Below are 25,029 nucleotides of genomic sequence, written 5' to 3' on the forward strand. Positions count from 1 at the left end.
GGGTTTTAAAAGAAAACTGAAGGGTTATGATGTAATTCCTTATAAATGAGGGACGAAGGGACACTTTTTCAGGGAAACAAGTTTGGTCGAAAGATCTGCCGCCTTCTTTATGTCAAGCAGTTTGTTCACAGAGCGAAATCAGCAATGTTTCGACGTCTCTGCGCCGCCGTCCACCGTCAACTTCAAGTGACTGCCACTCTCGGCCATCGTCGGACCGCCGCCTCTCTTCCACACTTTCTGGGTTTTGTCAAACCCTATTCTGTCTCCTCCATCGGCGCCGACGATCCCTCATCCCCGACCGCCTCCTTGCTCACGAGATCGTGCGGGATCTCCGACCGTGCCGCCCTCTCCATCTCCAAGAAAGTCCAGCTCGACGCCCTCGACAAAGCCCTCTCGGTGCTCGCCCTCCTCAAGGACTTTGGCTTCGACGAAGCCCATCTCGTCCTCCTCGTCGACCGCTATCCTCGTGTCCTCTTGATGGACGTCGAGAAGACCTTGAAGCCCAAGCTGGAGCTCTTCCGCGGGATCGGCCTCCTCGGAACCGCCCTCCAGGAGGTCGTGTCAGCTCACCCCGTTCTGCTCGGGTACAGCGTGGAGAAGCGATTGCTCCCCAACGCTGAGCTCCTCAAATCATTTTCGGTAACGAATGCGAACCTTGTGAATGCCCTCAAGCAGGCACCTTGGTTGATCACCTTCGACACCAGAACTGCCGTTCCTCCCAAGGTCGATGCTCTGCGCGCATACGGCGTGCCTGATGATGTAATCTTAGTGATTTTTACCAGTTACGGCTTCGCTATGCTGACAGATACTGCTCGATTCAATGAGGCCTTTGACAAGATAAAGAAGATGGGAATCAGTCCGAAGAAAACCACGTTCGCCCGTGCCCTCGGGGTGCTCGCTATATTGCCCAAGAAGAAGTGGGAGGAGAGAGTGCAGGACTTCAGGGTATTGGGATGGTCGCAGGATCATTTCTGGGAGGCCTTCGCAAGGCAGCCTCGCATTCTGCGGATATCGACTGAGAAGATAAGGAAGATTGCGAAGTTTGTGGAAGAGAAGTTGGCATGGACGCCGGAGTACACTGCAACTTATCCAATTGTTCTGTCGATGAGCTTGGAGAAGAGGTTGATGCCCAGGTATGCCGTCCTGCATATTCTCATGCACAAGGGATTGATCAAGCCTGGCTTCACAGGGAATCAATTCCAGATTTCAGATAAGAGCTTCCTGTTGAAATTTGTGATCAAGAACCAAGACAAAGCTCCAGAAATAGTTGAAGTTATCAAAGGAGTAAAATCGTGTAGATGACAAGCATGCGTTAACAAGCAAACTCTTCCGTAAGACAAGCCAATTGTAAGCAGGCAAGGTTTTCCTCTTACACCATCCTTTGAGATGATCTGAATTGTTCAGTTGTTGCATGCATTTTTGCTAGATTTTGTTGTGTTAACTTAAACTCAATTTATGGCATGCTTCTTGTTGCTTAGAGTATGATTGAAATGAATACTATTAGGCTTTTGAAAATTGGTTTTTGATTAAAGGAATTAACCAGTGCCATAGAGATACTTGCCATCTTTATCCATAGCTGGAGGAGCTTGGGCAATTTTTCCTTGATCATAAACTCTTCTGCAAGCCGACTTGATGATCTACTCGGCCCCATAGACTCAAATTATGTTGTTGATCCAAATGTCATTACATGATCATGCATTTTCTTTTTGTGGGAGTCATTGTAGTTAATAATGCCTTTGCTAATTACAATTGCTTTATCCTCTTTTGATTATGAGAGTATGACTATGTGGGATGGAATGAAGAACATCATTTTTCTTGGATAATTGAGTGAAATGAACATAACCAAGGAACAATGTTTTACTAATAGGACTAAGTACATTTTCTTAAGGTACTATTATGCTTGTGATATATATTAATCCTATAGGGGATAGGAGAAAAAGAAGATAAGTATGCTTGAAACACATGTGAGCTACATGAAGCTACAACCTTAAAGTTTACAAGAAACAAATAGATTTTGATATGGCGTATTTCAAATGCCAGCCAAGTTGCTTAGACGATTGAATTTGCGACCTTATCCATAAAATACTATCGAACATGTTGAGTCATTAGACATAGAGTGACATAGTATGGTAATGGTAAGAAGACACCTTCAAATTAAGGCACAAGTGATTGTGGTGCAAAGTGGAAAAAATGTTTTTGGTGACATCCAAAGTGTTTTTTTAACAAAAATTGTCATTGTGTAGAAGTTTAAATTAAACATTGATGTGTATCTCATGCTTTAAAAATTTTGCTATCCTTCTTCCTAACTATAAGAAAATCAATTTATGATATATTTTCTCACTTTTGAATATGACCAAGTGTTCTTCTCTTATTTTTTTTTAAAAATGTATCAATTAGTATAAGCCATATGTTATTGTAAAATATATAATTTTCTCTTATTTATTTCTTATTCAAACTCATAATCCTCATGCACCCTATCATATTTTTCATTTTTCACTTTTATATATCCATTTAAATCTACTCCTATTAAAATCTTTTCGGTTGACTAAATGTTTTGTAATACCTCATTTAGGTATTCCTAAAATCTAGATTTGATGTCTTCATCTAATCTTACTTGAGGTGTATATATGTTAATTTCATTAATAGTTTCTTTCGTTACTATAATCTTAAAGTTATAATCTTATCCCTCTTTCTAACTATAATATTTTATCCTTTAACGAGTTATTTATAATAATATCTACTCCACTTCTTATTTTACTCTTTTATGTGCACTATAACTTAAACTCTGAATTCTTTATCATTTTAAAATCTTTTCTCTTATCTATTTTATCTCTTGTATACACAAAATATGAATTCTTTTTCTAATCATCGTATTTACTAACTCTATTACTTTACTAGTGAGTGTTTTTAGGTTTTATGTTTCAAATCTTAGATAATTAATTTTTTTATAATATTTATTCTTATTTAACTTATGGTATAAGAACTCTTACATATTTAATACTGTCTAAGTTTTTATGGAGATGTAGCAGTCCTTATTGAGATGTTACAGTTGGACCCTACAACGCGTTCTAGTTCGGAGATTTATTATTATACTCTTTTGCAAAAGGTGGAATCCGCCACTTAACGGCCCCACACGGTCGGTCCCATGATTATCTGTGAGAAGGTAAATCGAGAAATTGCAATTGACCACGACGGAGGTGGATATTATTATACTCTATTCACTTCTTAATGGATGGACCGATAGATGATTTATCATAGTGGTGTATTTACATTATCAGTGATATTTATATACGCTGACCTTTGTTGTCATTTATACAATAATTATTGATAAATACCTTAATTAATAATAAAAGATAAAGATAATTCATGAATAATAATACTGACTCTAAATATTGATAAATCATTAAAATATGATTATAGATATATGTATAGAGTCCTGATCTCCTGCGCGAACCACCGTACGCGACACCTACGCACCGCTCCGACCCACCGCCGTTTCCACCGCCGTCGCGCCGCCGTCCGGTCACCGACGGCCGCCGGACCGGATGCGTTGGAAAGCCATCTCGCTGGCGCTCCGGCCGGGCCGGATTCCGGCCGGATTGTGGCCGGAATCCGGCCGGAATCCGGCCAGAAACGCGACAGAACGGCTGTTGGCCGATTTCAGCGGAAATCGGCCGGATTCCGGCCGAATCACGGTCGGAGACCGGCCGCGGTCGACGCGCCGGCGCCGGGCGCGTCGACCGCGGCCGGTCTCCGGCCGTGATTCGGTCGGAATCCGGCCGATTTCGGCCGGAATCGGCCAACAGTAGCTGTTGGCCGATTCCGGCCGAAATTCGACCGGATTCAGGCCGAATTTGGCCGGAATCCGACCACCGGACCCGGCGCCGGTGAGTTGCGCATCCATCGGTGCCGGTCCGGTGGCCGGAGATGGCCGGACGCCGGTGAACAGCTGCGGTGAAGGAGCAAACGTCCGAGGAGAAACACTGTGCGTCGATCGGAGAAACGGACGGTGTTGATTGCGTCGCGCACGGGGAGCGCAGGATAACGGAGCGCAGGTGATCAAATTTCTATATGTATATATATCGATATGTTTAAGTTAAAAGCATCATAAGAAATAATACCAAATTCAGTTAAAAGCATCATAAGAAAAAGTACCAAATTACGATGTACATTGTTTCATTAACCTTCAAAATAAGATTAAATTATACTTATCTTTTTTGAGTACCCATTAAGAAATTTAGTTGGGATTCTTGTCACAACAAATTCCTGTCACAAATTTTAAAATAGAAGATTAAATCCAAGTCATCATAATCACTCATTCAATCTACGGTCTGGATTTAATCTTAACTTTAAAATCAAACGGTGCAGATTTCCATCACAAATTTGTGACAGAAATTTATTGTGATAAGAAGCTTTATTTTAAGAAATTTGTGTTTACAGACATTCTTGATATTATAATTGATTTCAATTTTTATATAGAATTGTTCAGACACTCTTGATATTATAATTGATTTCAATTTTTATATAGAATTGTTCAGACACTCTTGATATTATAATTGATTTCAATTTTTATATAGAATTGTTCAGACACTCTTGATATTATAATTGATTTCAATTTTTACATAGAATTATTCAGAAATCTTGATTCCTAATTTCATTTTTATTTTATTTTATTTATTATTTCATCCTTATAATTTTATTATTTTGTTTATATAGTTCTTAGGTCTACCTTTCTATATGTAAAAATGACACTCAGGATGTTACATTTAAAATATTTGTTCCCTATGAATTTTGAATCTTAATCTTATTACTTGTTCCTTGTGGTATTTGAGAAATTGTTTATCTAACTACAATAAAAGATGAAATTCATCATCTCAGTGGTCCTACACAATCATTTCCACAATTATTTGGAAGAGGTAAATTAAAAAATTATAATTGATCATTACGAGAGAGGGTATTGTCTTAACTTTCTTGCTCATTGTAATAAATCTGTTTCATATTAATCAATTCAATCGTGCTATGAGGGCAAGAAATTATTTATTTAAGAGATGAGAAAGAAAGAATAAAGAAAGTAAACGTTGTAATTTTCTTAGAAAAATGAAAGCGTTATGATAAAATTATGTATAAACGAGGGACGAAGGGGCAACTTTTCAGAGTCAGAGAAGGAAAGCTTGGGCGAAAGATCTACAACCGTCGTTACATCAAACAGGTGCTTTGCAGAGCGAACTCGGCGATGTTTCGGCGTCTCTGCGCAGCCGTCCACCGGCAACTTCAGGTGACTGCCACTCTCGGCCATCGTCCGACCGCCGCCGCCGCCGCCGCCTCTCGTTCACACTTTCTGGGTTTTGTCAAACCCTATTCTGTCTCCTCTGTCGGCGCCAACGATCCCTCATCCCTAACCGCTTCCTCCCTGGCGAGATCGTGCGGGATCTCCGACCATGCCGCCCTCTCTATCTCCAAGAAAGTCCAGTTCGACGCCCTCGACAAAGCGCTTTCGGTGCTCGCCCTCCTCAAGGACTACGGCTTCGACGAAGCTCATATCGTCCGCCTCGTCGACCGTCTTCCTCGTACCCCCCTGATGGACGTCGAGAAGACCTTGAAGCCCAAACTGGAGTTCTATCGCGGGATCGGCCTCGACGGAACCACCCTCCCGAAGATCCTGTCAGCGAGCCCCTGGCTGCTGACGTGCAGCGTGGAGAAGCGATTGCTACCCAACTCTGAGCTCCTCAAATCGGTTTTGAAAACGAATGAGAACGTCGCGGATGCCCTAAAGCGTACGCCTTGGCTGATCACCTGCAACACCAGAACTACCGTGCTTCCCAAGGTCGCTGCCATGCGCGCATACGGCGTGCCCGATGATGTAATGTTAGTGATGTTCACCCGTTGTGGCGATGCTTTGCTGGTAGATACAGCTCGATTCAATGAGGCCCTTGACGAGATAAAGAAGATGGGTATCTGTCCGAAGAAAACCACATTCGCCCGTGCCCTCGGGGTGCTCGCTATATTGCCCGAGAAGAAGAGGGAGGAGAGAGTGGAGAACTTGAGGGAATTGGGATGGTCACAGGATCTTGTCTTGGAGGCCTTCACAAAGCATCCTCACATTTTGCGGGCATCGATTAAGAAGATAAGGAAGGCCGTGAAGTTTGTGGAAGAGAAGCTGGGATGGACACCGGAGAACACATTGAAGAATCCGAGTCTTCTTTCGATGAGCCTGGAGAAGAGGATGATGCCCAGATATGCCGTCCTGAGCATTCTCATGCACAAGGAATTAATCAAGACTGGCTTCAAAGCATCTCCTTTTCTGATTTCGAGCGAGAACTTCCGGATGGAATTTGTGACCAAGTATCAAGACAAAGCTCCAGAGATAGTTGAAGCTTATCAAAGAAGTGAAATCGGATAGATGACTAGCCAAATCTGCTAACAAGCAAACTCTTCAGTAAGACAAGCCAATGGTAAGCGGCCAAGGTTTTCCTCTTACACCATCCCTTGAGATTATCTGAATTGTGTTAACTTAAACTCAGTTTATTGCATGTTACTTGTTGCTTAGAGTATGATTGAGATGAATACTATTAATGACACTGAAAAGTCTAGGAGAAATAGGAATCCACCATTATAGGGAATCCACCAAAGATTTTAGAGAAACAACAGATAAATCTTCTACCTGCTTAAAAGCTCACAATATACTTTAATCCCCTTCCCACAATACAAATGATAGTCTCTATAGGTGAGACTTGGAACAATCTTCCAGGATGAATCAATATGCATTAAAAGAGATATAAGACAAGACTCAATCCTCACCAGTATAGGAAATCCACTGACTAGTTTAGAGAAATAACAAATAAATCTTCTACAAGCTTAAAAGCTCATAATATATTTTAATCTCCTTCCAACAATACAAATGATAGCCTTTGTAGGTGAGACTTGGAACAATCCTTCAAGATGAATCAAAATGAGATATATATTTTCTAAGGCCTCATTAAATGAGATTTATATTTCCTAAGACCTTGAGAATACAAAGTGAGTTTAACAATGACAAAGCTAGTTGATCCTTTTCAATTTCTGAGTAACATGTTAATCTTTGCATTTCTGGAGTAGATTAATCTTTCCCGAGTGCCATCACAAATTTTTCTAGTCTTTCTCGAGCACCATTATAAACCTTTCTCGAGTAAATTCATCTTTTCCGAGCACCTTCACAAATTTTTCTGAGCACCATTATAAATATTTCCTTAGTAGTATGCTTAGCAAACAGATTTCAGTCAAAAGGGTCATAACTTCCTATAGGAATATTATTTCTTAGCACCGTTTTTTTTGTTGAAAATTAGACATCCATGGATTTCCAATGATATATGACTTGCTTTGTAATTTATTGCCAATAAAAACAGATTAATCTTTGAAGTGTCATAAACATATGATGACTTCTAGAATGTTTGTGTTAATTAAGCTTTTGAAAGTTGATTTTTGATTGATCTACTTGGCCCCATAGACTCAAATTATGTTGTTGATCCAAATGTCATCAAGTGATCATGTATTTTCCTTTTGTGGGAGTGATATTAGTTAATAGTGCCTTTATTAATTACAATTGCTTTATCCTAAGTACATTTTCTTAAGATGCTATTATGCTTGTGATATATAATAATGGGCAAAAATCAAATGGGCGCCTACCATTTGCATTTCGATGGGCTTGCCCCATTTCTAATTAAAGTTAAATGAATGCTCCATTTGATTTGAACTGCTTGAAATATCCATACAATCTCTGATCATTCAGTCGCGTAGAAGCTAACAATTAGCTTCTATATGTGGTAGAAGTTAGCATCTAGCTTCCACACGACAGTGATTTTATATCATTTGATTTTATTTTTATGGGTGATAATCTGATTAAAATAACATTTCAACTAGTAAAATAAATGATAAAGATTTCATAACACATTACATTTTAAATGAATATTTTAAATTCGTGTAGAGTTAATTATGGCTTGATCATGTGATTGACAAATAGGGCGCCCATTTGATTTTAATTAGAAGTGAGGCATCTTGATTTGTGCTCTATAATAATCTTGTGGGATAGGAAAAAGGATGATACTTATGCTTGAGACATGTGAGCTACATGAAGCTACCACCTTAAAGTTTACAAGAAACAAATAGATTTTGATATGGCATATTTCAAACGCGAGTCAAGTTGCCCAGACGATTGAATTTGCAACCTTAGTCTCTAACATTTTTTGAATTTGCAACCTTAGCAATAAAATGCTATCGAACATGTTGAGTCATTAGACATAGAGTGATATAGTATGGTAATGGTGAGAAGACACCTTCAAACTTATGATTAAACACCGAATTAGATCACAATAATGAGTTTGTTTTTAATGACAAATTTGTTTGTGGAGGCCATGAGGGATGCTTGCCGTTAGCTTAATCACATTTTGCATAAATCAAGGAAACTCTCCTCAAAGCTTGAAGAGAGAAACAACAATATGCTTCCGGAGCATAGCTGAGTTGGTTACGACGTAGTAGAGTTGCAGAAGAGGGCAAGAGTTCGAATCTTGACGAAGTCAGGCAACACCCTCCTGCGTTGTGACTAACTGTAATATCTCGATTTACCTTCTCACAAATGGTCAGGGAGCCGAAAGGTGGTGGATTTCATTTGCAGAAGAGAAATAACAATACCAATACAAAGCATTTTAACTCCAACAGTCAAATAGGAATGGGCAAAAAGCAAGATACATCTCATTTTTCAATTGAAGTTTGATGATGAACACCTCATTTTCAATTAGAAGATGTCCCATGAACGGTTCCAATTATTTTTATCCTTACTCTTTTATTAGTAGCTATCTGTTAATTTTTGTACATTGTAGAAGCTAGTAGATAATTGTTACACGCGGTAAAAGGTAGATTCTACATGTTAGGTAATGATTAAATTATATTCATTTAAAATATAATGAGTGATATAGAATATTTATTTTTTATTTTACTTGTTGAAATATTATTTTAATTATATTATCATTTTAAAAAGTAAAATTAAAATAATATAAAATTATCATTGTAGATGTTAGTAATTAACTTCTTTGTAGAAACTAGCAATTAATTTTTACACATTTTAGAAACTACTTTCATGTAAGTAGATCATGATCAGATAATATTTATTTAAAATATAATTAATATTATGTAATCATTTATTTTATTTATTAAAATATTATTTTAATTAAATTATTATAAAAAATAAAATTAAAATGATATAAATTTAATTATAAAAGCTAATAATTAATTTCTACTCTGATGAAAAGTAAATACATGAATTTTTATTAATATTTGCTATTGTTTTACATATTGTTTGAGAAACAAGAGATAAATCTTCAGGATTTGATATAGTTGAGTTGGTTAGGATGCAATAAAATTATATTTACGTCTTCACAAATAATTGTGAAATCAAAAAGAAGAGAAACAAGGGATAAAGAAATAACCGTTGTAATCGTCGGGGTTTTAAAAGAAAACCTTATAAATGAGCGACGAAGGGGCAACTTTTTCAGCGAACCAAAGTTCGGACTTTGGTCGGAAGATCTGCCGCCTTGTTTTACGTCCGAGCAGTTTGTTTACAGGGGGAAATCAGCAATGTTTCGACGTCTCTGCGCCGCCGTCCACCGTCAACTTCAAGTGACTACCACTCTCGGCCATCGTCGGACCACCGCCGCGGCCTCTCGTTCGCACTTCCTTCGATTTCCCAAACCCTATTCCCTTTCCTCGGTCAGCGCCGACGATCCCTCATCCTTGACCGCTTCCTCCCTGGCGAGATCGTGCGGGATCTCCGACCATGCCGCCCTCTCCATCTCCAAGAAAGTCCAGCTCGACGCCCTCGACAAAGCGCTTTCGGTGCTCGCCCTCCTCAAGGACTACGGCTTCGACGAAGCCCATCTCGTCCGCCTCGTCGACCGCTGTCCTCGTGTCCTCCTGATGGACGTCGAGAAGACCTTGAAGCCCAAGCTGGAGTTCTATCTCGGGATCGGCCTCGTCGGAACCACCCTCCCGAAGATCCTGTCAAAGTGCCCCTGGCTGCTCACGTGCAGCGTGGAGGAGCGATTGCTCCCCAACGCTGAGCTCCTCAAATCGATTTTGAAAACCAATGAGAACCTTGTGAATGCCCTAAACTGCGAACCTTGGTTGATCACCTGCGACACCAGAACTACTGTTCTTCCCAAGGTCGATGCTCTGCGCGCATACGGCGTGCCCGATGATGGAATCCTAGTGATGTTCACCCATTACGGCTACGCTTTGCTGACAGATACAGCTCGATTCAATGAGGCCTTTGACAAGATAAAGAAGATGGGTATCTGCCCGAAGAAAATCACATTCGCCCATGCCCTCGGGGTGCTTGCTGTAATGCCCAAGAAGCTGTGGCAGCAGAAAGTGGAGAACTTGAGGGAATTGGGGTGGTCACAAGATCATATGTCTTGGAGGCCTTCGGCAAAGCATCCTCACATTGCACGGGTATCGATGGAAGTTAAATTCTATATATTTGATCCTATTTGAAATGTAATGAGTGTTATAGAGAAGAAGTGAAGAAGATGAGGAAGGCCGTGAAGTTTGTGGAAGAGAATCTGGCATGGACACCGGAGCACACTGTGAAGTATCCAACTGTTCTGTCGATGAGCCTGGAGAAGAGGATGATGCCCAGGTATGCCGTCCTGAGCATTCTCATGCACAAGGGATTAATTAAGACTGGCTTCACAGGGTTTCATTTTCTGATTTCGAGCAAGAACTTCCAGATGGAATATGTGACCAAGTATCAAGACAAAGCTCCAGAGATAGTTGAAGCTTATAAAAGAAGTGAAATCGGACAGATGACAAGAATGTGTTCTAGACAAATCTGCTAACAAGCAGACTCTTCCGTAAGACAAGCCAATTGTAAGCAGGCAAGGTTTTCCTCTCCCACCATTCCTTCAGGTGATCTGAACTGTTCAGTTGTTACATGCATCTTTGCTAGATTTTGTTGTGTTAACTTAAACTCAATTTATGCCATGTTATTTGTTGTTTAGAGTATGATTTAAATGAATACTATTTGCCTTTTGAAAATTGGTTTTTGATTAAAGGAATTAGTTAGTGCATAGAGATACTTGGCATGTTTATCCATAGCTGGAGGAGCTTGGGCAATTGTTCCTTCATCACAAGCTCTTACAGCTACTGAAAAGTATTGACGTGGTTCAAAATATCAGTTGATGATTATCGAGCCTTTTGAAAGTTACTTAGCATCTTCAAACATTGCCCTGATGTCAAATTATGGGATTCAGTATAAATGTAAAATGTACAATATGTGAGGTGAGTAGGTACATGGAAAATTTATCAAAACAACACTTGTATATGTTAACTGAAATCTAACATACTTGCCTTTAACTTCAACTTGTTTGCTGTTTTGCAAGCTTCCGAATTGATGATCTACTTGACTGAAGCTATAAGGAACAATGTTTTACTACAGAACTAAGCACATTTCCTTGAGATGCTATTTTGCTTGTGATATATATAACAGTAGTTGGCAAGGAGAAAAGATGATAATTATGCTTGAGACACATGTGAGCCAATGTGAAGAACTTGAAGTTTGAATCAAATGTGTTCAAGCTGCTCGAATGTGGAAGGTTGGAAACAATCATCCTCATGGAGTGTTGAGCTGAAGTGCAAGTTGAGTTGCCATCTATGAAAAAGTGTAGTCATTAGGTGATATAGGTGTTTACTGATTTTTATACTCGCAGGTCGGTAATGTTATTTTTTTTATAATCTAGGTATCTAGGCCTTGGGCTCAATTAATCTGAGGTGGGTGACCTTCCTCTCGGTTTGCTCATTAGGTAAATCCAGAAGAAGTTATTGATATTTGATATATATATTTTTTGATAATAAATAGATGTTCTTCTTTTGATTCACTTATTAGATAAATTCATAGCACGATTTATACATATTAAAAGTTGACTTCTAATGTTAAGTAGTGGATTTTATCAAAAAAATCATAATAATAAAAAATAAATGAATGAATTGAATCATCAAATACGAAGTGATGGCGCTTGATTAAAATTAGATTATGTTCGAACTAAATATATAGGTAGGTATAGATGGCGCTTGATTAAAATTAGATTATGTTCGAACTAAATATATAGGTAGGTACAGAGATAAAGAGTACATTGGTCCAAATCAAGATTTGGTCAAAGTATGGCCGAATCAAGTTTAATGGGTTAAACTAGTTTAGTTGATTTAAAGCGACTTATGATATTTTTTAGAAAACCTTACTCTTTTCTGAGGTAAGAGTCTAAAACTTAAAAACAAAATAATAAGAGTGTGGATTTAAAGTGGACAATATCATGAGTGTGTGGCGTTCCCGAGCATAAGAGTCAAGAGTAGTTGGTGGCATTTCTGAATGCCCATAGCCCGAATAAAATTCCATATAAATGAGGCACGAAGGGCAACCTTATAGCGAACGAAAGTTTGGGCCAAAGATCTACCGCCGTCGTTACTTCAAACACTTGGTTTACAGAGCGAACTCAGCAATGTTTCGGCGTCTCTGCGCCGCCGTCCACCGTCGACTTCAGGTGACTGCCACTCTCGGCCATCGTCGGACCGCCGCCGCCGCCTCTCGTCTACACTTTCTGGGATTTGTCAGATCGTATTCTGTTTCCTCCGTCGGCGCCGACGATCCCTCATCCCCGACCGCCTCCTCCCTCACGAGATCGTGCGGGATCTCCGACCGTGCCGCCCTCTCCATCTCCAAGAAAATCCAACTCGACACCCTCGACAAAGCGCTCTCGGTGCTCGCCCTCCTCAAGGACTACGGCTTCGACGAAGCCCATCTCGTCCGCCTCGTCGACCGCCACCCTCGTGTCCTCTTGATGGACGTCGAGAAGACCTTGAAGCCCAAGCTGGAGTTCTTCCGCGGGATCAGCCTCGTCGGAACCGCCCTCCCGGAGATCCTGTCAGCGAGCCCCAGGCTGCTGACGAGCAGCGTGGAGAAGCGATTGCGCCCCAACGCTGAGCTCCTCAAATCATTTTCGATAACGAATGCGAACCTTGTGAATGCCTTAAAGCACGAACCTTGGTTGATCGCATTAGACACCAGAACCACCGTGCTTCCCAAGGTCGATGCTCTGCGCGCATACGGCGTGCCCGATGATGTAATCTCTGTGCTTTTGACCGGTTACGGCTACGCTTTGCTGACAGATACAGCTCGATTCAATGAGGCCTTCGACAAGATAAAGAAGATGGGAATCTGTCCGAAGAAAACCACGTTCGCCCGTGCCCTCGGGGTGCTCGCTATATTGCCCCAGAAGAAGTGGGAGGAGAGAGTGGAGATCTTGAGGGGATTGGGATGGTCGCAGGATCATGTCTTGGAGGCCTTCGCAAAGCAACCTCACATTGTTCGGGTATCGACGGAGAAGATAAGGACGGTTGTGAAATTTGTGGAAGAGAAGCTGGCGTGGACACCGGAGCACACAGTGAAGAATCCAACTGTTCTGTCGCTGAGCCTGGAGAAGAGGTTGATGCCCAGGTATGCCGTCCTGAGCATTCTCATGCACAAGGGAATAATCAAGACTGGCTTCACAGGGTTTCATTTTCTGATTTCGAGCAAGAACTTCCAGATGGAATATGTGACCAAGTATCAAGACAAAGCTCCAGAGATAGTTGAAGCTTATCAAAGAAGTGGGTGTTCTAGACAAATCTGCTAACAAGCAAACTCTTCCGCAAGACAAGCCAATTGTAAGCAGGCAAGGTTTTCCTCTCACACCATCCCTTGAGATGATCTTAACTGTTCAGTTGTTACATGCATCTTTGCTAGATTTTGTTGTGTTAACTTAAACTCAATTTATGGCATGTTTTTTGTTGTTTAGAGTATGATTGAAATGAATACTATTAGGCTTTTGAAAATTGGTTTTTGATTAAAGGAATTAGTTAGTGCATAGAGATACTTGGCATGTTTATCCATACTTGGAGGAGCTTGGGCAATTGTTCCTTCATCACAAGCTCTTACACACACATTGAGATTTGATTCGGTCAAATTATGACTGAATCAAGTTTAATAGGTTAAACCAGAAACGACTTATGATATTTTGGAGGAAATCTTACTCTTTTCTTTTTTTTTTTCACTCTTCTTTTGTCTTCCCGTACACAATGGGTAGCCCTATTGCCTCACACGCTGACCTCGTCTCTTCTTGTTCTCCCATTCATTTCTTCTTCTTCTCCTTCGATGCAGAGGTAAGGGTCTACATGGTAGGTCCTTGACTCGGTCAATACAGAGTCCATGTGAGTAATCCTTTGATTCGGTCAATGCGAATCCTGATCACTGCGTTTGATTTAATACCAGTCATATAAAGCCTGAATGGGTGAGGCTACTGTAAAGGTGCCGAATACTGTAGTATTCTCCGAGCGCCCGAGAGCCCGGGTGGGTGATGCCTGAGCATCCAGTCATATAAAGGATGGGTGCTATAAAGGCCTACTGTAGCTCGAGCGCCCTGAGCCCGGGTGGGTGATGCCTGAGCATCCGGAGGGTGATGCTAAGTGCCTAGAGCTCATTCCCGAGTGCCCAAAGCTCGAGTGGCTGAAGCGCGAGTGGGTGACATTCCTGAGCGCCTAGAGCACAAGTGGTTGAAGCGCGAGTGGGTGGCGTTCTCAAGCACCAGAGCCCGAGTGGGTGGCATTTCCGAATGCCCATAGCCCGAATGAGGATGATCCCGAGCATTGAAGTATCCTGAGTTCCTATAGCAAGCCTAGGACCTGGGGTAGACATGGCGCATACATCTCCCCAAGATATGTGGGAACATGGCGGGATGTGCTAGACGTGGCATAAACACGATCCGAGGACGTGTGGGACAAGCGCGGGATGCTCGATCAAACTGTTTCCCACCTTGACCAGGTTGTATAAAAGAATGTTTACTTCCACGGGTGGAAGGGGATGGAATAATTTACTTTTACTCCGTTTTTAATCATTTCGTCTATTCATTATACTCATTTTGGAGTTCTATGATGATTTAGACATTGGAGAGACCTCACCGGGATAGCTCCCGGTGAATCCTTTAATGTGTATTATTATTTGTAGAGTCGGCTTCATCACGAAAAGAAAGTAAGGAGAAGACTTCGATGTCACCGCTCTTTGATTCGGGGTGGATTTCTACTACTGTATCATGGTGATGAGATTTCTGACTGCATCCTCCTTCCTTCTCCCTTTCTATTTCTCCACCGCAACTTGTTATCATTTTGAGTATTTAAATTATTTTTGTATTATTCTTGTAGATATAAGTTCAAATGGAGCTCGATGACCTATTGAGGTTTGAAGCTTTTGCTATAAATAGAGATGAGTGCATTTATCCTTTAATTGTTATCTTTGTGTATGATGGTACAAATATATAAAATGGATATATATGGATTGTATATATATACTTGTATAAATATTTTTGAAAAAAAAATAAAATGATATTTAAAATAGTGAAATATGTTTTAAAATAATTAATCCCTTAGAGGTAATTAATTGATGTTATTTTATGTTCACATATGAATTTCATATGGAGATTCAAATGGAAAAGCTTAATTAACATAGACATTTTGAATTGTTAATTGATATCCATCTTTAAATTTGTTTAAACTTTAATACGGTTGATATTTCATATTGTTTATACTTGTATCTTCATGTTATATATCTTATGCAAACCTTAGGATGATACTTAATTAATTAATATGTATCATATTAAAAGTTGATTTAGGTTAATCGTTCTAACTGATCAATAAGATAATATATGACCTTAGAATTGAATAATTATGGTAAAAAAATAAAGTGAAATAATAAGTATATGATATGGAAAATCCTAACAAATGAAAACTCTAAGTTTAACTTTATATCGGAGTACCTAATTGTTCACACTCTAAGTTTCTTTGGGCAACTACTGTAAATTTTTTAGAAAAAATGTAAGCGTGATGATAAAATTCCATATAAATAAGGGACGAAGGGTAACTTTTTAGCGAACGAAAGTTTGGGCCAAAGATCTACCGCCGTCGTTACTTCAAACAGTTGGTTTACAGAGCGAACTCAGCAATGTTCCGGCGTCTCTGCGCCGCCGTCCGCCGTCAACTTCAGGTGACTGCCACTCCCGACCATCTTCGGACCGCCGCCGCCTCTCGTCTACACTTTCTGGGATTTGTCAGATCCTATTCTGTTTCCTCCGTCGGCGCCGACGATCCCTCATCCCCGACCGCCTCCTTCCTCACGAGATCGTGCGGGATCTCCGACCGTGCCGCCCTCTCCATCTCCAAGAAAATCCAGCTCGACACCCTCGACAAAGCGCTCTCGGTGCTCGCCCTCCTCAAGGACTACGGCTTCGACGAAGCCCATCTCGTCCGCCTCGTCGACCGCCATCCTCGTGTCCTCTTGATGGACGTCGAGAAGACCTTGAAGCCCAAGCTGGAGTTCTTTGCGGGATCGGCCTCGTCGGAACCGCCCTCCCGGAGATCCTGTCAGCGAGCCCTAGGCTGCTGACGTGCAGCGTGGAGAAGCGATTGCTCCCCAACGCTGAGCTCCTCAAATCGATTTTGAAAACGAATGCGAACCTCGTGGATGCCCTAAAGCGTACGCCTTGGCTGATCACCTCCAACATCAGAACTACCGTGCTTCCCAAGGTTGCTGCTCTGCGCACATACGCGGTGCCCGATGATGTAATCTTAGTGATGTTCACCCGCTGCGGCGATGCTTTGCTGGTAGATTCAGCAAAATTCAATGAGGCCTTCGACGAGATAAAGAAGATGGGAATCTGTCCGAAGAAAATCACGTTCGTCCGTGCCCTCGGGGTGCTTGCTGTAATGCACAAGAAGACGTGGGAGGAGAAAGTGGAGAACTTGAGGGAATTGGGGTGGTCGCATGATCATATCTTGAAGGCCTTCGCAGTGTATCCTCACATTGCGCGGGCATCGACTGAGAAGACAAGGAAGATTGTGAAGTTTGTGGAAGAGAAGCTGGCATGGACACCGGAGCACACAGTGAAGAATCCAACTGTTCTGTCGCTGAGCCTGGAGAAGAGGTTGATGCCCAGGTATGCCGTCCTGAGCATTCTCATGCACAAGGGATTAATTAAGACTGGCTTCACAGGGTTTCATTTTCTGATGTCGAGCAAGAACTTCCAGATGGAATTTGTGACCAAGTATCAAGACAAAGCTCCAGAAATAGTTGAAGCTTATCAAAGAAGTGAAATCGGATAGATGACAAGAATGTGTTCTAGACAAATCTGCTAACAAGCAAACTCTTCCTTAAGACAAGCCAATTGTAAGCAGGCAAGGTTTTCCTCTCACACCGTCCTATCCTTTGAGATGATCTGAATTGTTCAGTTGTCGCATGCATCTTTGCTAGATTTTGTTGTGTTGACTTAAACTCAGTTTATGCCAAGTTTCTTGTTGCTTAGAGTATGCTTTTGAAAATTGATTTTTGATTAATGGAATTAGTTAGTGCCATAGAGATACTTGGCATGTTTATCCATTGTGGGAGGAGCTTGGGCAATTGTTCCTTGATCATAGTGCATAGTGCCACAAACCGAAGGATCACGGTTTGAATCTCCACCAAAAAAGCAATCATGCTTATAGTGGATTTCGAGCTGTGAATGTTCAACGATGTGTGCTTGACATGTATATTTTTTGGATTTATACTGATGATCGATAGAAAATTTTTGTGAAGTCAGATTAATCATCTCCAGTATTAATCGGTTTGAGGAACTAGATTACCAAAAACAAATATCAAAGAAAATTTGACAAAAAAAAAGTGGCTAGTTGGATGAGAATGGAGTCTGATGGAGCACAATGGTGCAATATATTCGAGAATATGGACGGAGCTAATATAGGCCTAGTGTGGGCAGCTGTCCATATTGGACCAGAAAAAAAATGATATATAAAATTAAAAAATATTTTAAAGAATAAAAATATAATCATTAAATGATAAGTTCATTAGAGAAGAATATGCAATGAATCTTCAAGATCAAACCTAGTCTATTAGAATTCGCTCAGTTCATGATGGTATTTATCAAAAGTTGATAAATACCAATAAGAATCTGTTAATCTATTTCGTTATTATCTATGGATTGATAACGGATCAGATTTTTATATATAAAGTTTGATTCATGAAGGTTTAGGATCAACTAACATTCCGCCTTGACGTACTGTCACCCTAATTTCTCTTGGAAGACCATCCTCTTGCTTTCACTTTATCATCTTCCACAGGGATCGAGTAGTTGACGCTGCAGGACAAGAACAATGACTCTCCAATCAGGTTCCTTGTCGTTATTTACATATTTTTATTTGTTAAACCCTATTCCGTTGAAACTTGATCCTAATTTTATTTGTATTTTTAATTATTCAAATTCTTATTTGGTTTATAGAACTTATACGATTTAGGATTTACAAATTCTTTCAAAATCTGTTAACAAGCAAACTCTTTCGTAAGATAAGTCAATTGCAAGCAGACATGATTTTTCTTTTACACCAAGTCAAGTCTTATACTTCTCGATATTGTCCTTCAAATCTCATTTGGATTTAAATATCCATTTACAACCAATAGATTTCATGCCTTCTGACAATTCGATAAGTTTTCAAATATCGTTGTCTGACATAGACTTTGATTCATCCTTTATGGCTTCAATCCACTTCTCAAAATTTGAACATTGTTATTTCTTGGAAAAATATAAGATCATTTTTCAATCCAATGTCAAAATCATATTCTTGGAAATAAACATAATCATGAAAAATCATGGATCCCAGTTCCCTTATTGATCGTCTTAAAAGTACTTGCGGTTGAGATGGTCAAGATACTTGCTCATCAATATGAGACAATATCTCAACCTAAGTGAGTGTTCCTCCAATTGTATTGAAGATGATATAGGTATATCTTAGTTCACTACTATCACAGAATGTACAATATCTATAATGTAGGGTATGGATACCATACCACTATTCATTGCACTTGTAGTGGCCATAAGAGGATTATCAATATTTTCTTCAAAAGATACATCCCTAATTTTAGTGCTCTCACTATCCTCAATAAACTTGACATTTTTCATCTAGAAAAAAAATTTATTTAAGAGGTCATAAAATTTATATCCCCTAGACTTATCAAAATTTTTCCTACAAAATGACAACTCCTAATCCTTATGTCCAATTTCTTTTCATTCGGTTTATAAGGCTTAATCTTATCTAGATAACCTAGTGCATGTAAATGACTAATTCTAGACTCCCATTCGTCCACATCTTAGTATGAAATTTTAGTTATTATCTTATTGGATACTCTGTTAAATAAATAGGTAAACTATAGTCTTGGCTTTGTTGGACTTCGTCTTCGACACCGTTGGCAGAGTTGGCAACAGCAACATCTTCGTGCCCATGCTCAACCTCGTTGTCGGCATCAATCCTTTTTAATAAAACTGTGCTCTGATCACAATAATCCTCTCCGTGTTCAGGCATGATCATGGGGGCGTCGGCCTCGTCGGTGTGGTACAATCTCCGGGTGGCACACCCTTCCAAGGAATCCCCGATCATCGACTACAATCTCGCCGTTCTGTTCCAGCCCATGCTTATGTTGGGAATCACTGGCGCCGACCTCAGCATCGTCTTCCCCTACTGGCTCATCACCGTCCTTATCATCATCCTCTTCCTAGGCACTTCTTCAAGATCAATGTGGAAGCAGGAAACTCTCCTCGAGGTTCAGTTTTATGTTTCTTTCGTGAATTAGATCCTTCCTCTGTTGTACTCTCTGTTTATTGACAAGGCAACTGCAGATTGATATGGAGGAGAAGGAAGCACGGGCTCGGCAATCCGATCAAAAACATGGTATACACCAAAACAAACATTTAGCCAATTTATAGAGATCGATTTATAATCACCTTCTTCTTCAACCTCTTCTTCCTCAGCCGGAGAAGACCACAATTGTAAGTGCTACTGCGCCTCCCTGCTTGATGAAGCTCTCACTGATGTTGATTCGATGGAACGATGAAGGAGGTGGTCAGTGCTGGAGTTCTACTTCCTGAAGAGATTCCCCATCCATACTTCCTGTTCCTCACAGCTCTCTACCTCATCGCTCTCACTGTCTAGTACCTCATCGCTGTCTGTTCCTCACAGCTTTCTTTCTCTACCTCTTCGCCAGTGCTCTAACCATGGGTACGCTCTCTAGTACCATCAGAGTTGCAGTTACTTTGGATCATCACTAACTCATTGCGTTCTTGTAAAGTTCCAGGAATTGTTGGCATAGAGAAATCCATTTCCATGATTAAGCACCATGAATACATGGGATTCCTAAGCTTCTGCGACTAGTAAAGATGGATGTAGACGACGATCGCCGGAGATATCAAAGGCTGCTTCTTCTTGATGAACAGATCATCTCCAGCTAATGTAGATGTAATTTTAAATCTACACAATCAATTTACATTTGATAATTTCCATATGATATACATGGAAAAATCAAATTGTCATTATTATATAATCAAGCTAATAAAAATGAACAATTCATTTTGCTAATTTGAGGTAAACTTTCTTGAACTCCAGTTGAATAATTGGCAATTCAAAAGGCACACATTTGTATACATTTCGATCACAATTAAGATTATCTTTAATCTCTAATTGACAAAATAAATAATCTCAATGATACTATTCACTTTCCAATCAATCACTCTAAGGGTATAGTAAAGCAATCTTTTGATAATAATCAACATAAGATCATCACTCTAATAAATATACAAATAAAAGATGGATTCCAGATTTTTTACATGCTTATCATTTAACAACTGAGTTCCAATGGAGTAGCATGCTTATCATTTAACAATTAAAGCCTAGGCCAAGTTGGCATTACACATTCACCTATTTGGATTATACTTGGTTGGCATTACTATTCAATCACACTGATTAACCTATCGAACTGACTTAAGCATCAAGGTGATAAACATGAGTAATAGAAACATCTTTGTGCCAAAAAGTTATTTAACGCAAAACTTTGAATCAGGTCAAATGAGAAAAGGCCAATGTATAGCTGAAAAAAATGACCAAAAAGATAAAAGCACAAAACCGAAAAGTAAGGTGTTCCTATGATTGCAATCAATAAATTGAAGAGCTCGTGGAAGGTATCGTAACTCAAGAAGATCCATACATTGTCTATCAGGTACAGATGCATCAGATATGAATCAAGTAAGTGCATGAATTCTACCTCTTCAACAATGAAGATTACCGGATTGGATTGATGAGTCACAGATTAGTAGTAGATTGTTACCAGGTAATTTAGTCTTCCGGTTGATCTTTGCCATTCTGAACCCAGATCTTAACTGTCTTATCCTTATCGAGTGCACCAGAAGCAATCATGTTTTCAGAGGGGTGGCATGTCACGGCTATAACACTATCAGTATGACCTTTGAGTTTCTGCACTACTTTTCTTGTTTGGAGATCCCACAGGTAGATGATATTGTCTTCTGAACCACTGACAATGTACTTGCCATTTGTGATTGAAAATGTAGATGGAATGCAGAACTTTGAGTTAACGTGTCCAGTATATGTCTTCAAGAACTTACCTGTGGAGAAGTTCCAGAGTCTCTGCATTGAAGATTGATTCAAAAAGGGTTGGGCATGATTTCAGTCCTTCTATGGAAAAAATAATAAACAGTTTTAATCTGAATTCTGAAATCAGAATAGAAAAAAAAACATATTAGCAGCTTTGCAACAGTAACCCATATATTAGAGGAATCAGTTCAACCATCAAGAGATTACACTGTTGCATGGATCAAAAATGAAGGCAAGAAACATATTAAAGCCTTTTACTTTAGATTTACTAATTTATATCCTAATGCAAAATATTTGAAATATAATAATCACTATAAATAAACATTGTAGAATAGATGATATATATAACATACACGTTAACTAAACAGTTCAAACCACTAAATAGGGTGGTATAGGTTTTCAAGTCAATTTAGTTCAACAAAACCAGGTCAGATGAACCGAATAATAAGAGATTTTTTGTTTTTTCCTATTCATATACAAGTTCCTTCCCAAATCTGTCAAGGAAAGCAGCTATTCAACCATGTAAATATATACAATATAATAACCTATTGGTTCAAACCTTTAACATAATGATCAAGGATTCAACAGCATATGTAGACATTTCGCGGTCAAGCCTCACTATAGCACATATGCAATATACAAGAGGCAAAACATGATACATATTTAATAATATAAATATATTATATTGATAAAATGACTAATATATAGTTGAAATAAAAGTATATTCCCAATTCCCCACATATATAATTAATCATAAAATGTAAAAGAACATAATACAACAATGTAGAAATAGGATTATTTAAATAATATGCATATAATTAATATCTAAAGTATCTATTTCTCGCAAAACAAGTGATTATCACTTATAAGTTCCATGCTACCACATCAAAAACAGATTAGTGTATACACCATCATAAGAAAGTTCTCTCTAGGAAGAGGAAATCATTTAATAGAAGTCCTCATTCTAAAGAAGAGAAATGAAGAAAAGGGTCATTTCTTTTCAACCAAAATTTGTTCAAACTTCAATAACCCAACCTGATATTTCCTATGTGGGTGCCTTCTAAAACATGTTAGCAATAAAATCAGAAATAGAACATATTATTGACACATCTGATGGCTTATTGCATTTATTAAAACCCCAATAATGATATACTCAGAAATGAAGCACTATATTGACACCAGCAAAAGTGATATTAATATAAACATAGTAAGATGCTCTAGTTCCTTATGATGTTCATGATCTTCTTCCACAACCACAGGTAGACTTCTATAGATATATGTTGGAAATTTTGCCGAGTGTGATCCATGTTAAATTTTCTTTGGCCATTTGTGTTTGTCATGATGAATTCAAACTATACCAGTTAGCCAACCTCAAGTCCTTTAGATCAAGTTGGAACTAGAACCCGTGCTAATAATTATAATCACAAAATTAAGCAAGGATGAAGAATTTTGAGCTACAAAAAAACCTTCTAGGCCAGATTTGGGGAGTATGGAATCCAATGCTTTTACAATATTGTCATATTTGGAGTCAATGAATGGACCAATTCGAGAACAATAGGATGATGGAAAAATGATCAAATATTGTAACATTATTTTGATACACTAATGTGTCAAAAGTACCTTGATGCTGGAATCCTAGGTTTGCAAAAATTTATATATATATATATATATATATATAATATACAACCTATCAACCTGAATGAAGCATTTCAAAAAACCTACAGAAATATAAAGAGAAGCTCTTGTTGCTGAGTGGTATAATATCACGCTTCCTCTCCATAATACTCTTCCATTTTCTTTTTCTCAATTTACCTCCCCTTCCCTTCTTGCATACTAGAATGGATCCTTGTATATTGTTGTTACTGAACAAAACATTAACAAGGAAAGTACAAGGCTCGATGAGAGCTCATATTAGGTTGATTGACCAACAATCTTGGAAACTTTTTTGCTCATTTAAAATGGGATAGTTTGTAATCAACTAATGAAGAATTTTCATGTAAAAGATCTCATAAGTAGTATTTGAACAATGTACAGAAACAAGCTCTTTAAGTCCTTAAGATTAAAGATAATCTATATTTATAATAGTAATAGGCGTATTATCTCCAAACTGTTCTGTTTCATGTATATCAGCAATACATAGATCAACTATTTTCTAATAATTCCATCTTCACATATATATTGCAAGATGTATGATGGATGCACACAACTACTAGACAAACTAAAAAAAAAACTACCTGATTATCTCTACAAGATCATTAGGAAAAGTAAAAAATAGATTGAGATGAGATGCATATACTCAAAAAAGACAACCAAATTGGTCTGTAGTCAGACAAAAAAACATATGAAGCTGTTTTAAATTGTTCATAATAATTCTAATAATCTCACAACTACATTCTATTTGATTTGCTGGCTCAAGTTGTTCAAAAATCATTGCAAGAACAAGCATGTATCTAGGTTGATAATCTTTGAGATAAAGAAGCAAAATGATCCAATTTGGCCTCCAGAAAGATTACAAGGCAATACAAAAATAAACAAATATGCTGGTAAAAAAATACACACAAGTAGAGCCATCTGGAATGCATCATTTGCACCAGAGTTCACTTTGAGGTCCAGCAAGACTAATCAAAAATCCATTTTAGCAGTAGCTTCTCTGGTTATAAATAATGCAGAAAAAGAAAGCAATATCTTTTGTATATCTCCAATGTTTAAACAGGAAGGATTAGCGGTTTGAGCAGTTTGTGCATACATACCAGTGTACTATCAAGGGTAGCGGCCAGCACAAATTTGCCATTTGGGGAAAATTTGGCAAACGAAACGGGCGGACTCTCATCCTCAACAAGCGTCGTGATGCAATGCCCACTCGCCGAGTCCCAAATCCGGCACATCCCATCATAGCTACCCGATATAATAAGGCCTCCGTCGCGGTTGAAGTCAACAGCAGTCACAGCATCAGAGTGGGCGGGGAGAACTCGGAGGCACTTGCCGGACCTGACCTCCCACACCCGGACGGTCTCGTCGAAGGAACCGGATGCGATCAAATCCGACTGCGGGTTGAAGGAGCAGCAGAAGGCGTAGTCGGTATGGCCAGAGAGGGTCTTGACGGCGGTGGCAGTCTCGAGGTCCCAGATGCGGACGGTAAGGTCGTCGGAGGCGGAACAAAGTTGGCGGGCGTCGGTGGAGAAGGAGAGGTCCGAGATTCCCTCTTCGTGTCCGGAGAGCTCGGCGCGGAGGGAGAAGTCTGAGGTGGACCACACGCGGAGAATCTTGTCGCCGGAGGCGGACGCAAGGAGGGTGCCGTCGGGGGAGAACTTCACAGACGAGACGGCGTGCTCGTGACCGCTGAGGGTGCGGTGAAGGGCGTACGGATGAGGAATGGCGTCGGCCTCCGGCATGGCTGATAGGGTTTTGGGGTGGCCAAGTGGGAAAATTGGGGTTTATTTCGAGTCGTAGCCCGAAGGTACACAGAAGAAGGATTAAGGAAGAGGCCGAATAAAATGA

At 39.6% G+C, this 25,029-nt stretch overlaps 5 protein-coding genes and 1 pseudogene across 5 annotated transcripts; 5 read left to right on the forward strand and 1 right to left on the reverse strand.

The window, feature by feature from the left end:
* The first annotated feature begins 144 nt into the window (after window positions 1-144).
* LOC141811935 (uncharacterized) lies at window positions 145-1,452 on the forward strand. The gene has a single exon (XM_074700019.1). It carries the CDS (start codon window positions 145-147, stop codon window positions 1,300-1,302), a length of 1,158 nt encoding a protein of 385 aa, XP_074556120.1. The 3' UTR covers window positions 1,303-1,452.
* Window positions 1,453-5,184: 3,732 nt separating this feature from the next.
* Window positions 5,185-7,332, forward strand: LOC141811715 (uncharacterized). The gene has a single exon (XM_074699761.1). It carries the CDS (start codon window positions 5,234-5,236, stop codon window positions 6,398-6,400), a length of 1,167 nt encoding a protein of 388 aa, XP_074555862.1. The 5' UTR covers window positions 5,185-5,233; the 3' UTR covers window positions 6,401-7,332.
* Window positions 7,333-9,539: 2,207 nt separating this feature from the next.
* Window positions 9,540-11,001, forward strand: LOC141811845 (uncharacterized). The gene is made up of 2 exons (XM_074699909.1): window positions 9,540-10,491; window positions 10,554-11,001. Exons 1-2 carry the CDS (start codon window positions 9,607-9,609, stop codon window positions 10,863-10,865), a joined length of 1,197 nt encoding a protein of 398 aa, XP_074556010.1. The 5' UTR covers window positions 9,540-9,606; the 3' UTR covers window positions 10,866-11,001.
* A 1,520-nt stretch (window positions 11,002-12,521) lies between these two features.
* Window positions 12,522-13,877, forward strand: LOC141811944 (uncharacterized). Its single transcript, XM_074700029.1, has one exon. It carries the CDS (start codon window positions 12,522-12,524, stop codon window positions 13,692-13,694), a length of 1,173 nt encoding a protein of 390 aa, XP_074556130.1. The 3' UTR covers window positions 13,695-13,877.
* A 2,134-nt stretch (window positions 13,878-16,011) lies between these two features.
* On the forward strand, window positions 16,012-17,394 carry LOC141811801 (uncharacterized; annotated as a pseudogene).
* Window positions 17,395-21,097: 3,703 nt separating this feature from the next.
* LOC141811647 (uncharacterized) lies at window positions 21,098-24,963 on the reverse strand. Its single transcript, XM_074699669.1, has 2 exons — window positions 24,282-24,963; window positions 21,098-21,564 (listed from the first exon to the last, which is right to left on the reverse strand). The coding sequence occupies exons 1-2, from the start codon at window positions 24,921-24,923 to the stop codon at window positions 21,256-21,258; spliced, it is 951 nt and encodes a 316-aa protein (XP_074555770.1). The 5' UTR covers window positions 24,924-24,963; the 3' UTR covers window positions 21,098-21,255.
* Between the last annotated feature and the right edge of the window lie 66 nt (window positions 24,964-25,029).

The sequence above is a fragment of the Curcuma longa genome, chromosome 17 (assembly GCF_044706935.1).
Source record: "Curcuma longa cultivar G26 ecotype Majalengka, Jawa Barat chromosome 17, ITB_CL_G26_1.1, whole genome shotgun sequence".
In the NCBI taxonomy this organism is placed as follows: Eukaryota; Viridiplantae; Streptophyta; class Magnoliopsida; order Zingiberales; family Zingiberaceae; genus Curcuma; species Curcuma longa.

Excerpts from the sequence above, each read along its gene's own strand:
- LOC141811935 (XM_074700019.1), top strand. The coding sequence starts at position 145 with ATGTTTCGACGTCTCTGCGCCGCCGTCCACCGTCAACTTCAAGTGACT.
- LOC141811715 (XM_074699761.1), top strand. The coding sequence starts at position 5,234 with ATGTTTCGGCGTCTCTGCGCAGCCGTCCACCGGCAACTTCAGGTGACT.
- LOC141811845 (XM_074699909.1), top strand. The coding sequence starts at position 9,607 with ATGTTTCGACGTCTCTGCGCCGCCGTCCACCGTCAACTTCAAGTGACT. Across the intron at positions 10,492-10,553 it reads TTGCACGGGTATCGATGGAA|AAGATGAGGAAGGCCGTGAA; the intron begins GTTAAATTCTAT and ends GAAGAAGTGAAG.
- LOC141811944 (XM_074700029.1), top strand. The coding sequence starts at position 12,522 with ATGTTTCGGCGTCTCTGCGCCGCCGTCCACCGTCGACTTCAGGTGACT.
- LOC141811647 (XM_074699669.1), bottom strand. The coding sequence starts at position 24,923 with ATGCCGGAGGCCGACGCCATTCCTCATCCGTACGCCCTTCACCGCACC. Across the intron at positions 21,565-24,281 it reads CTACCCTTGATAGTACACTG|AGACTCTGGAACTTCTCCAC; the intron begins GTATGTATGCAC and ends TCTTCAATGCAG.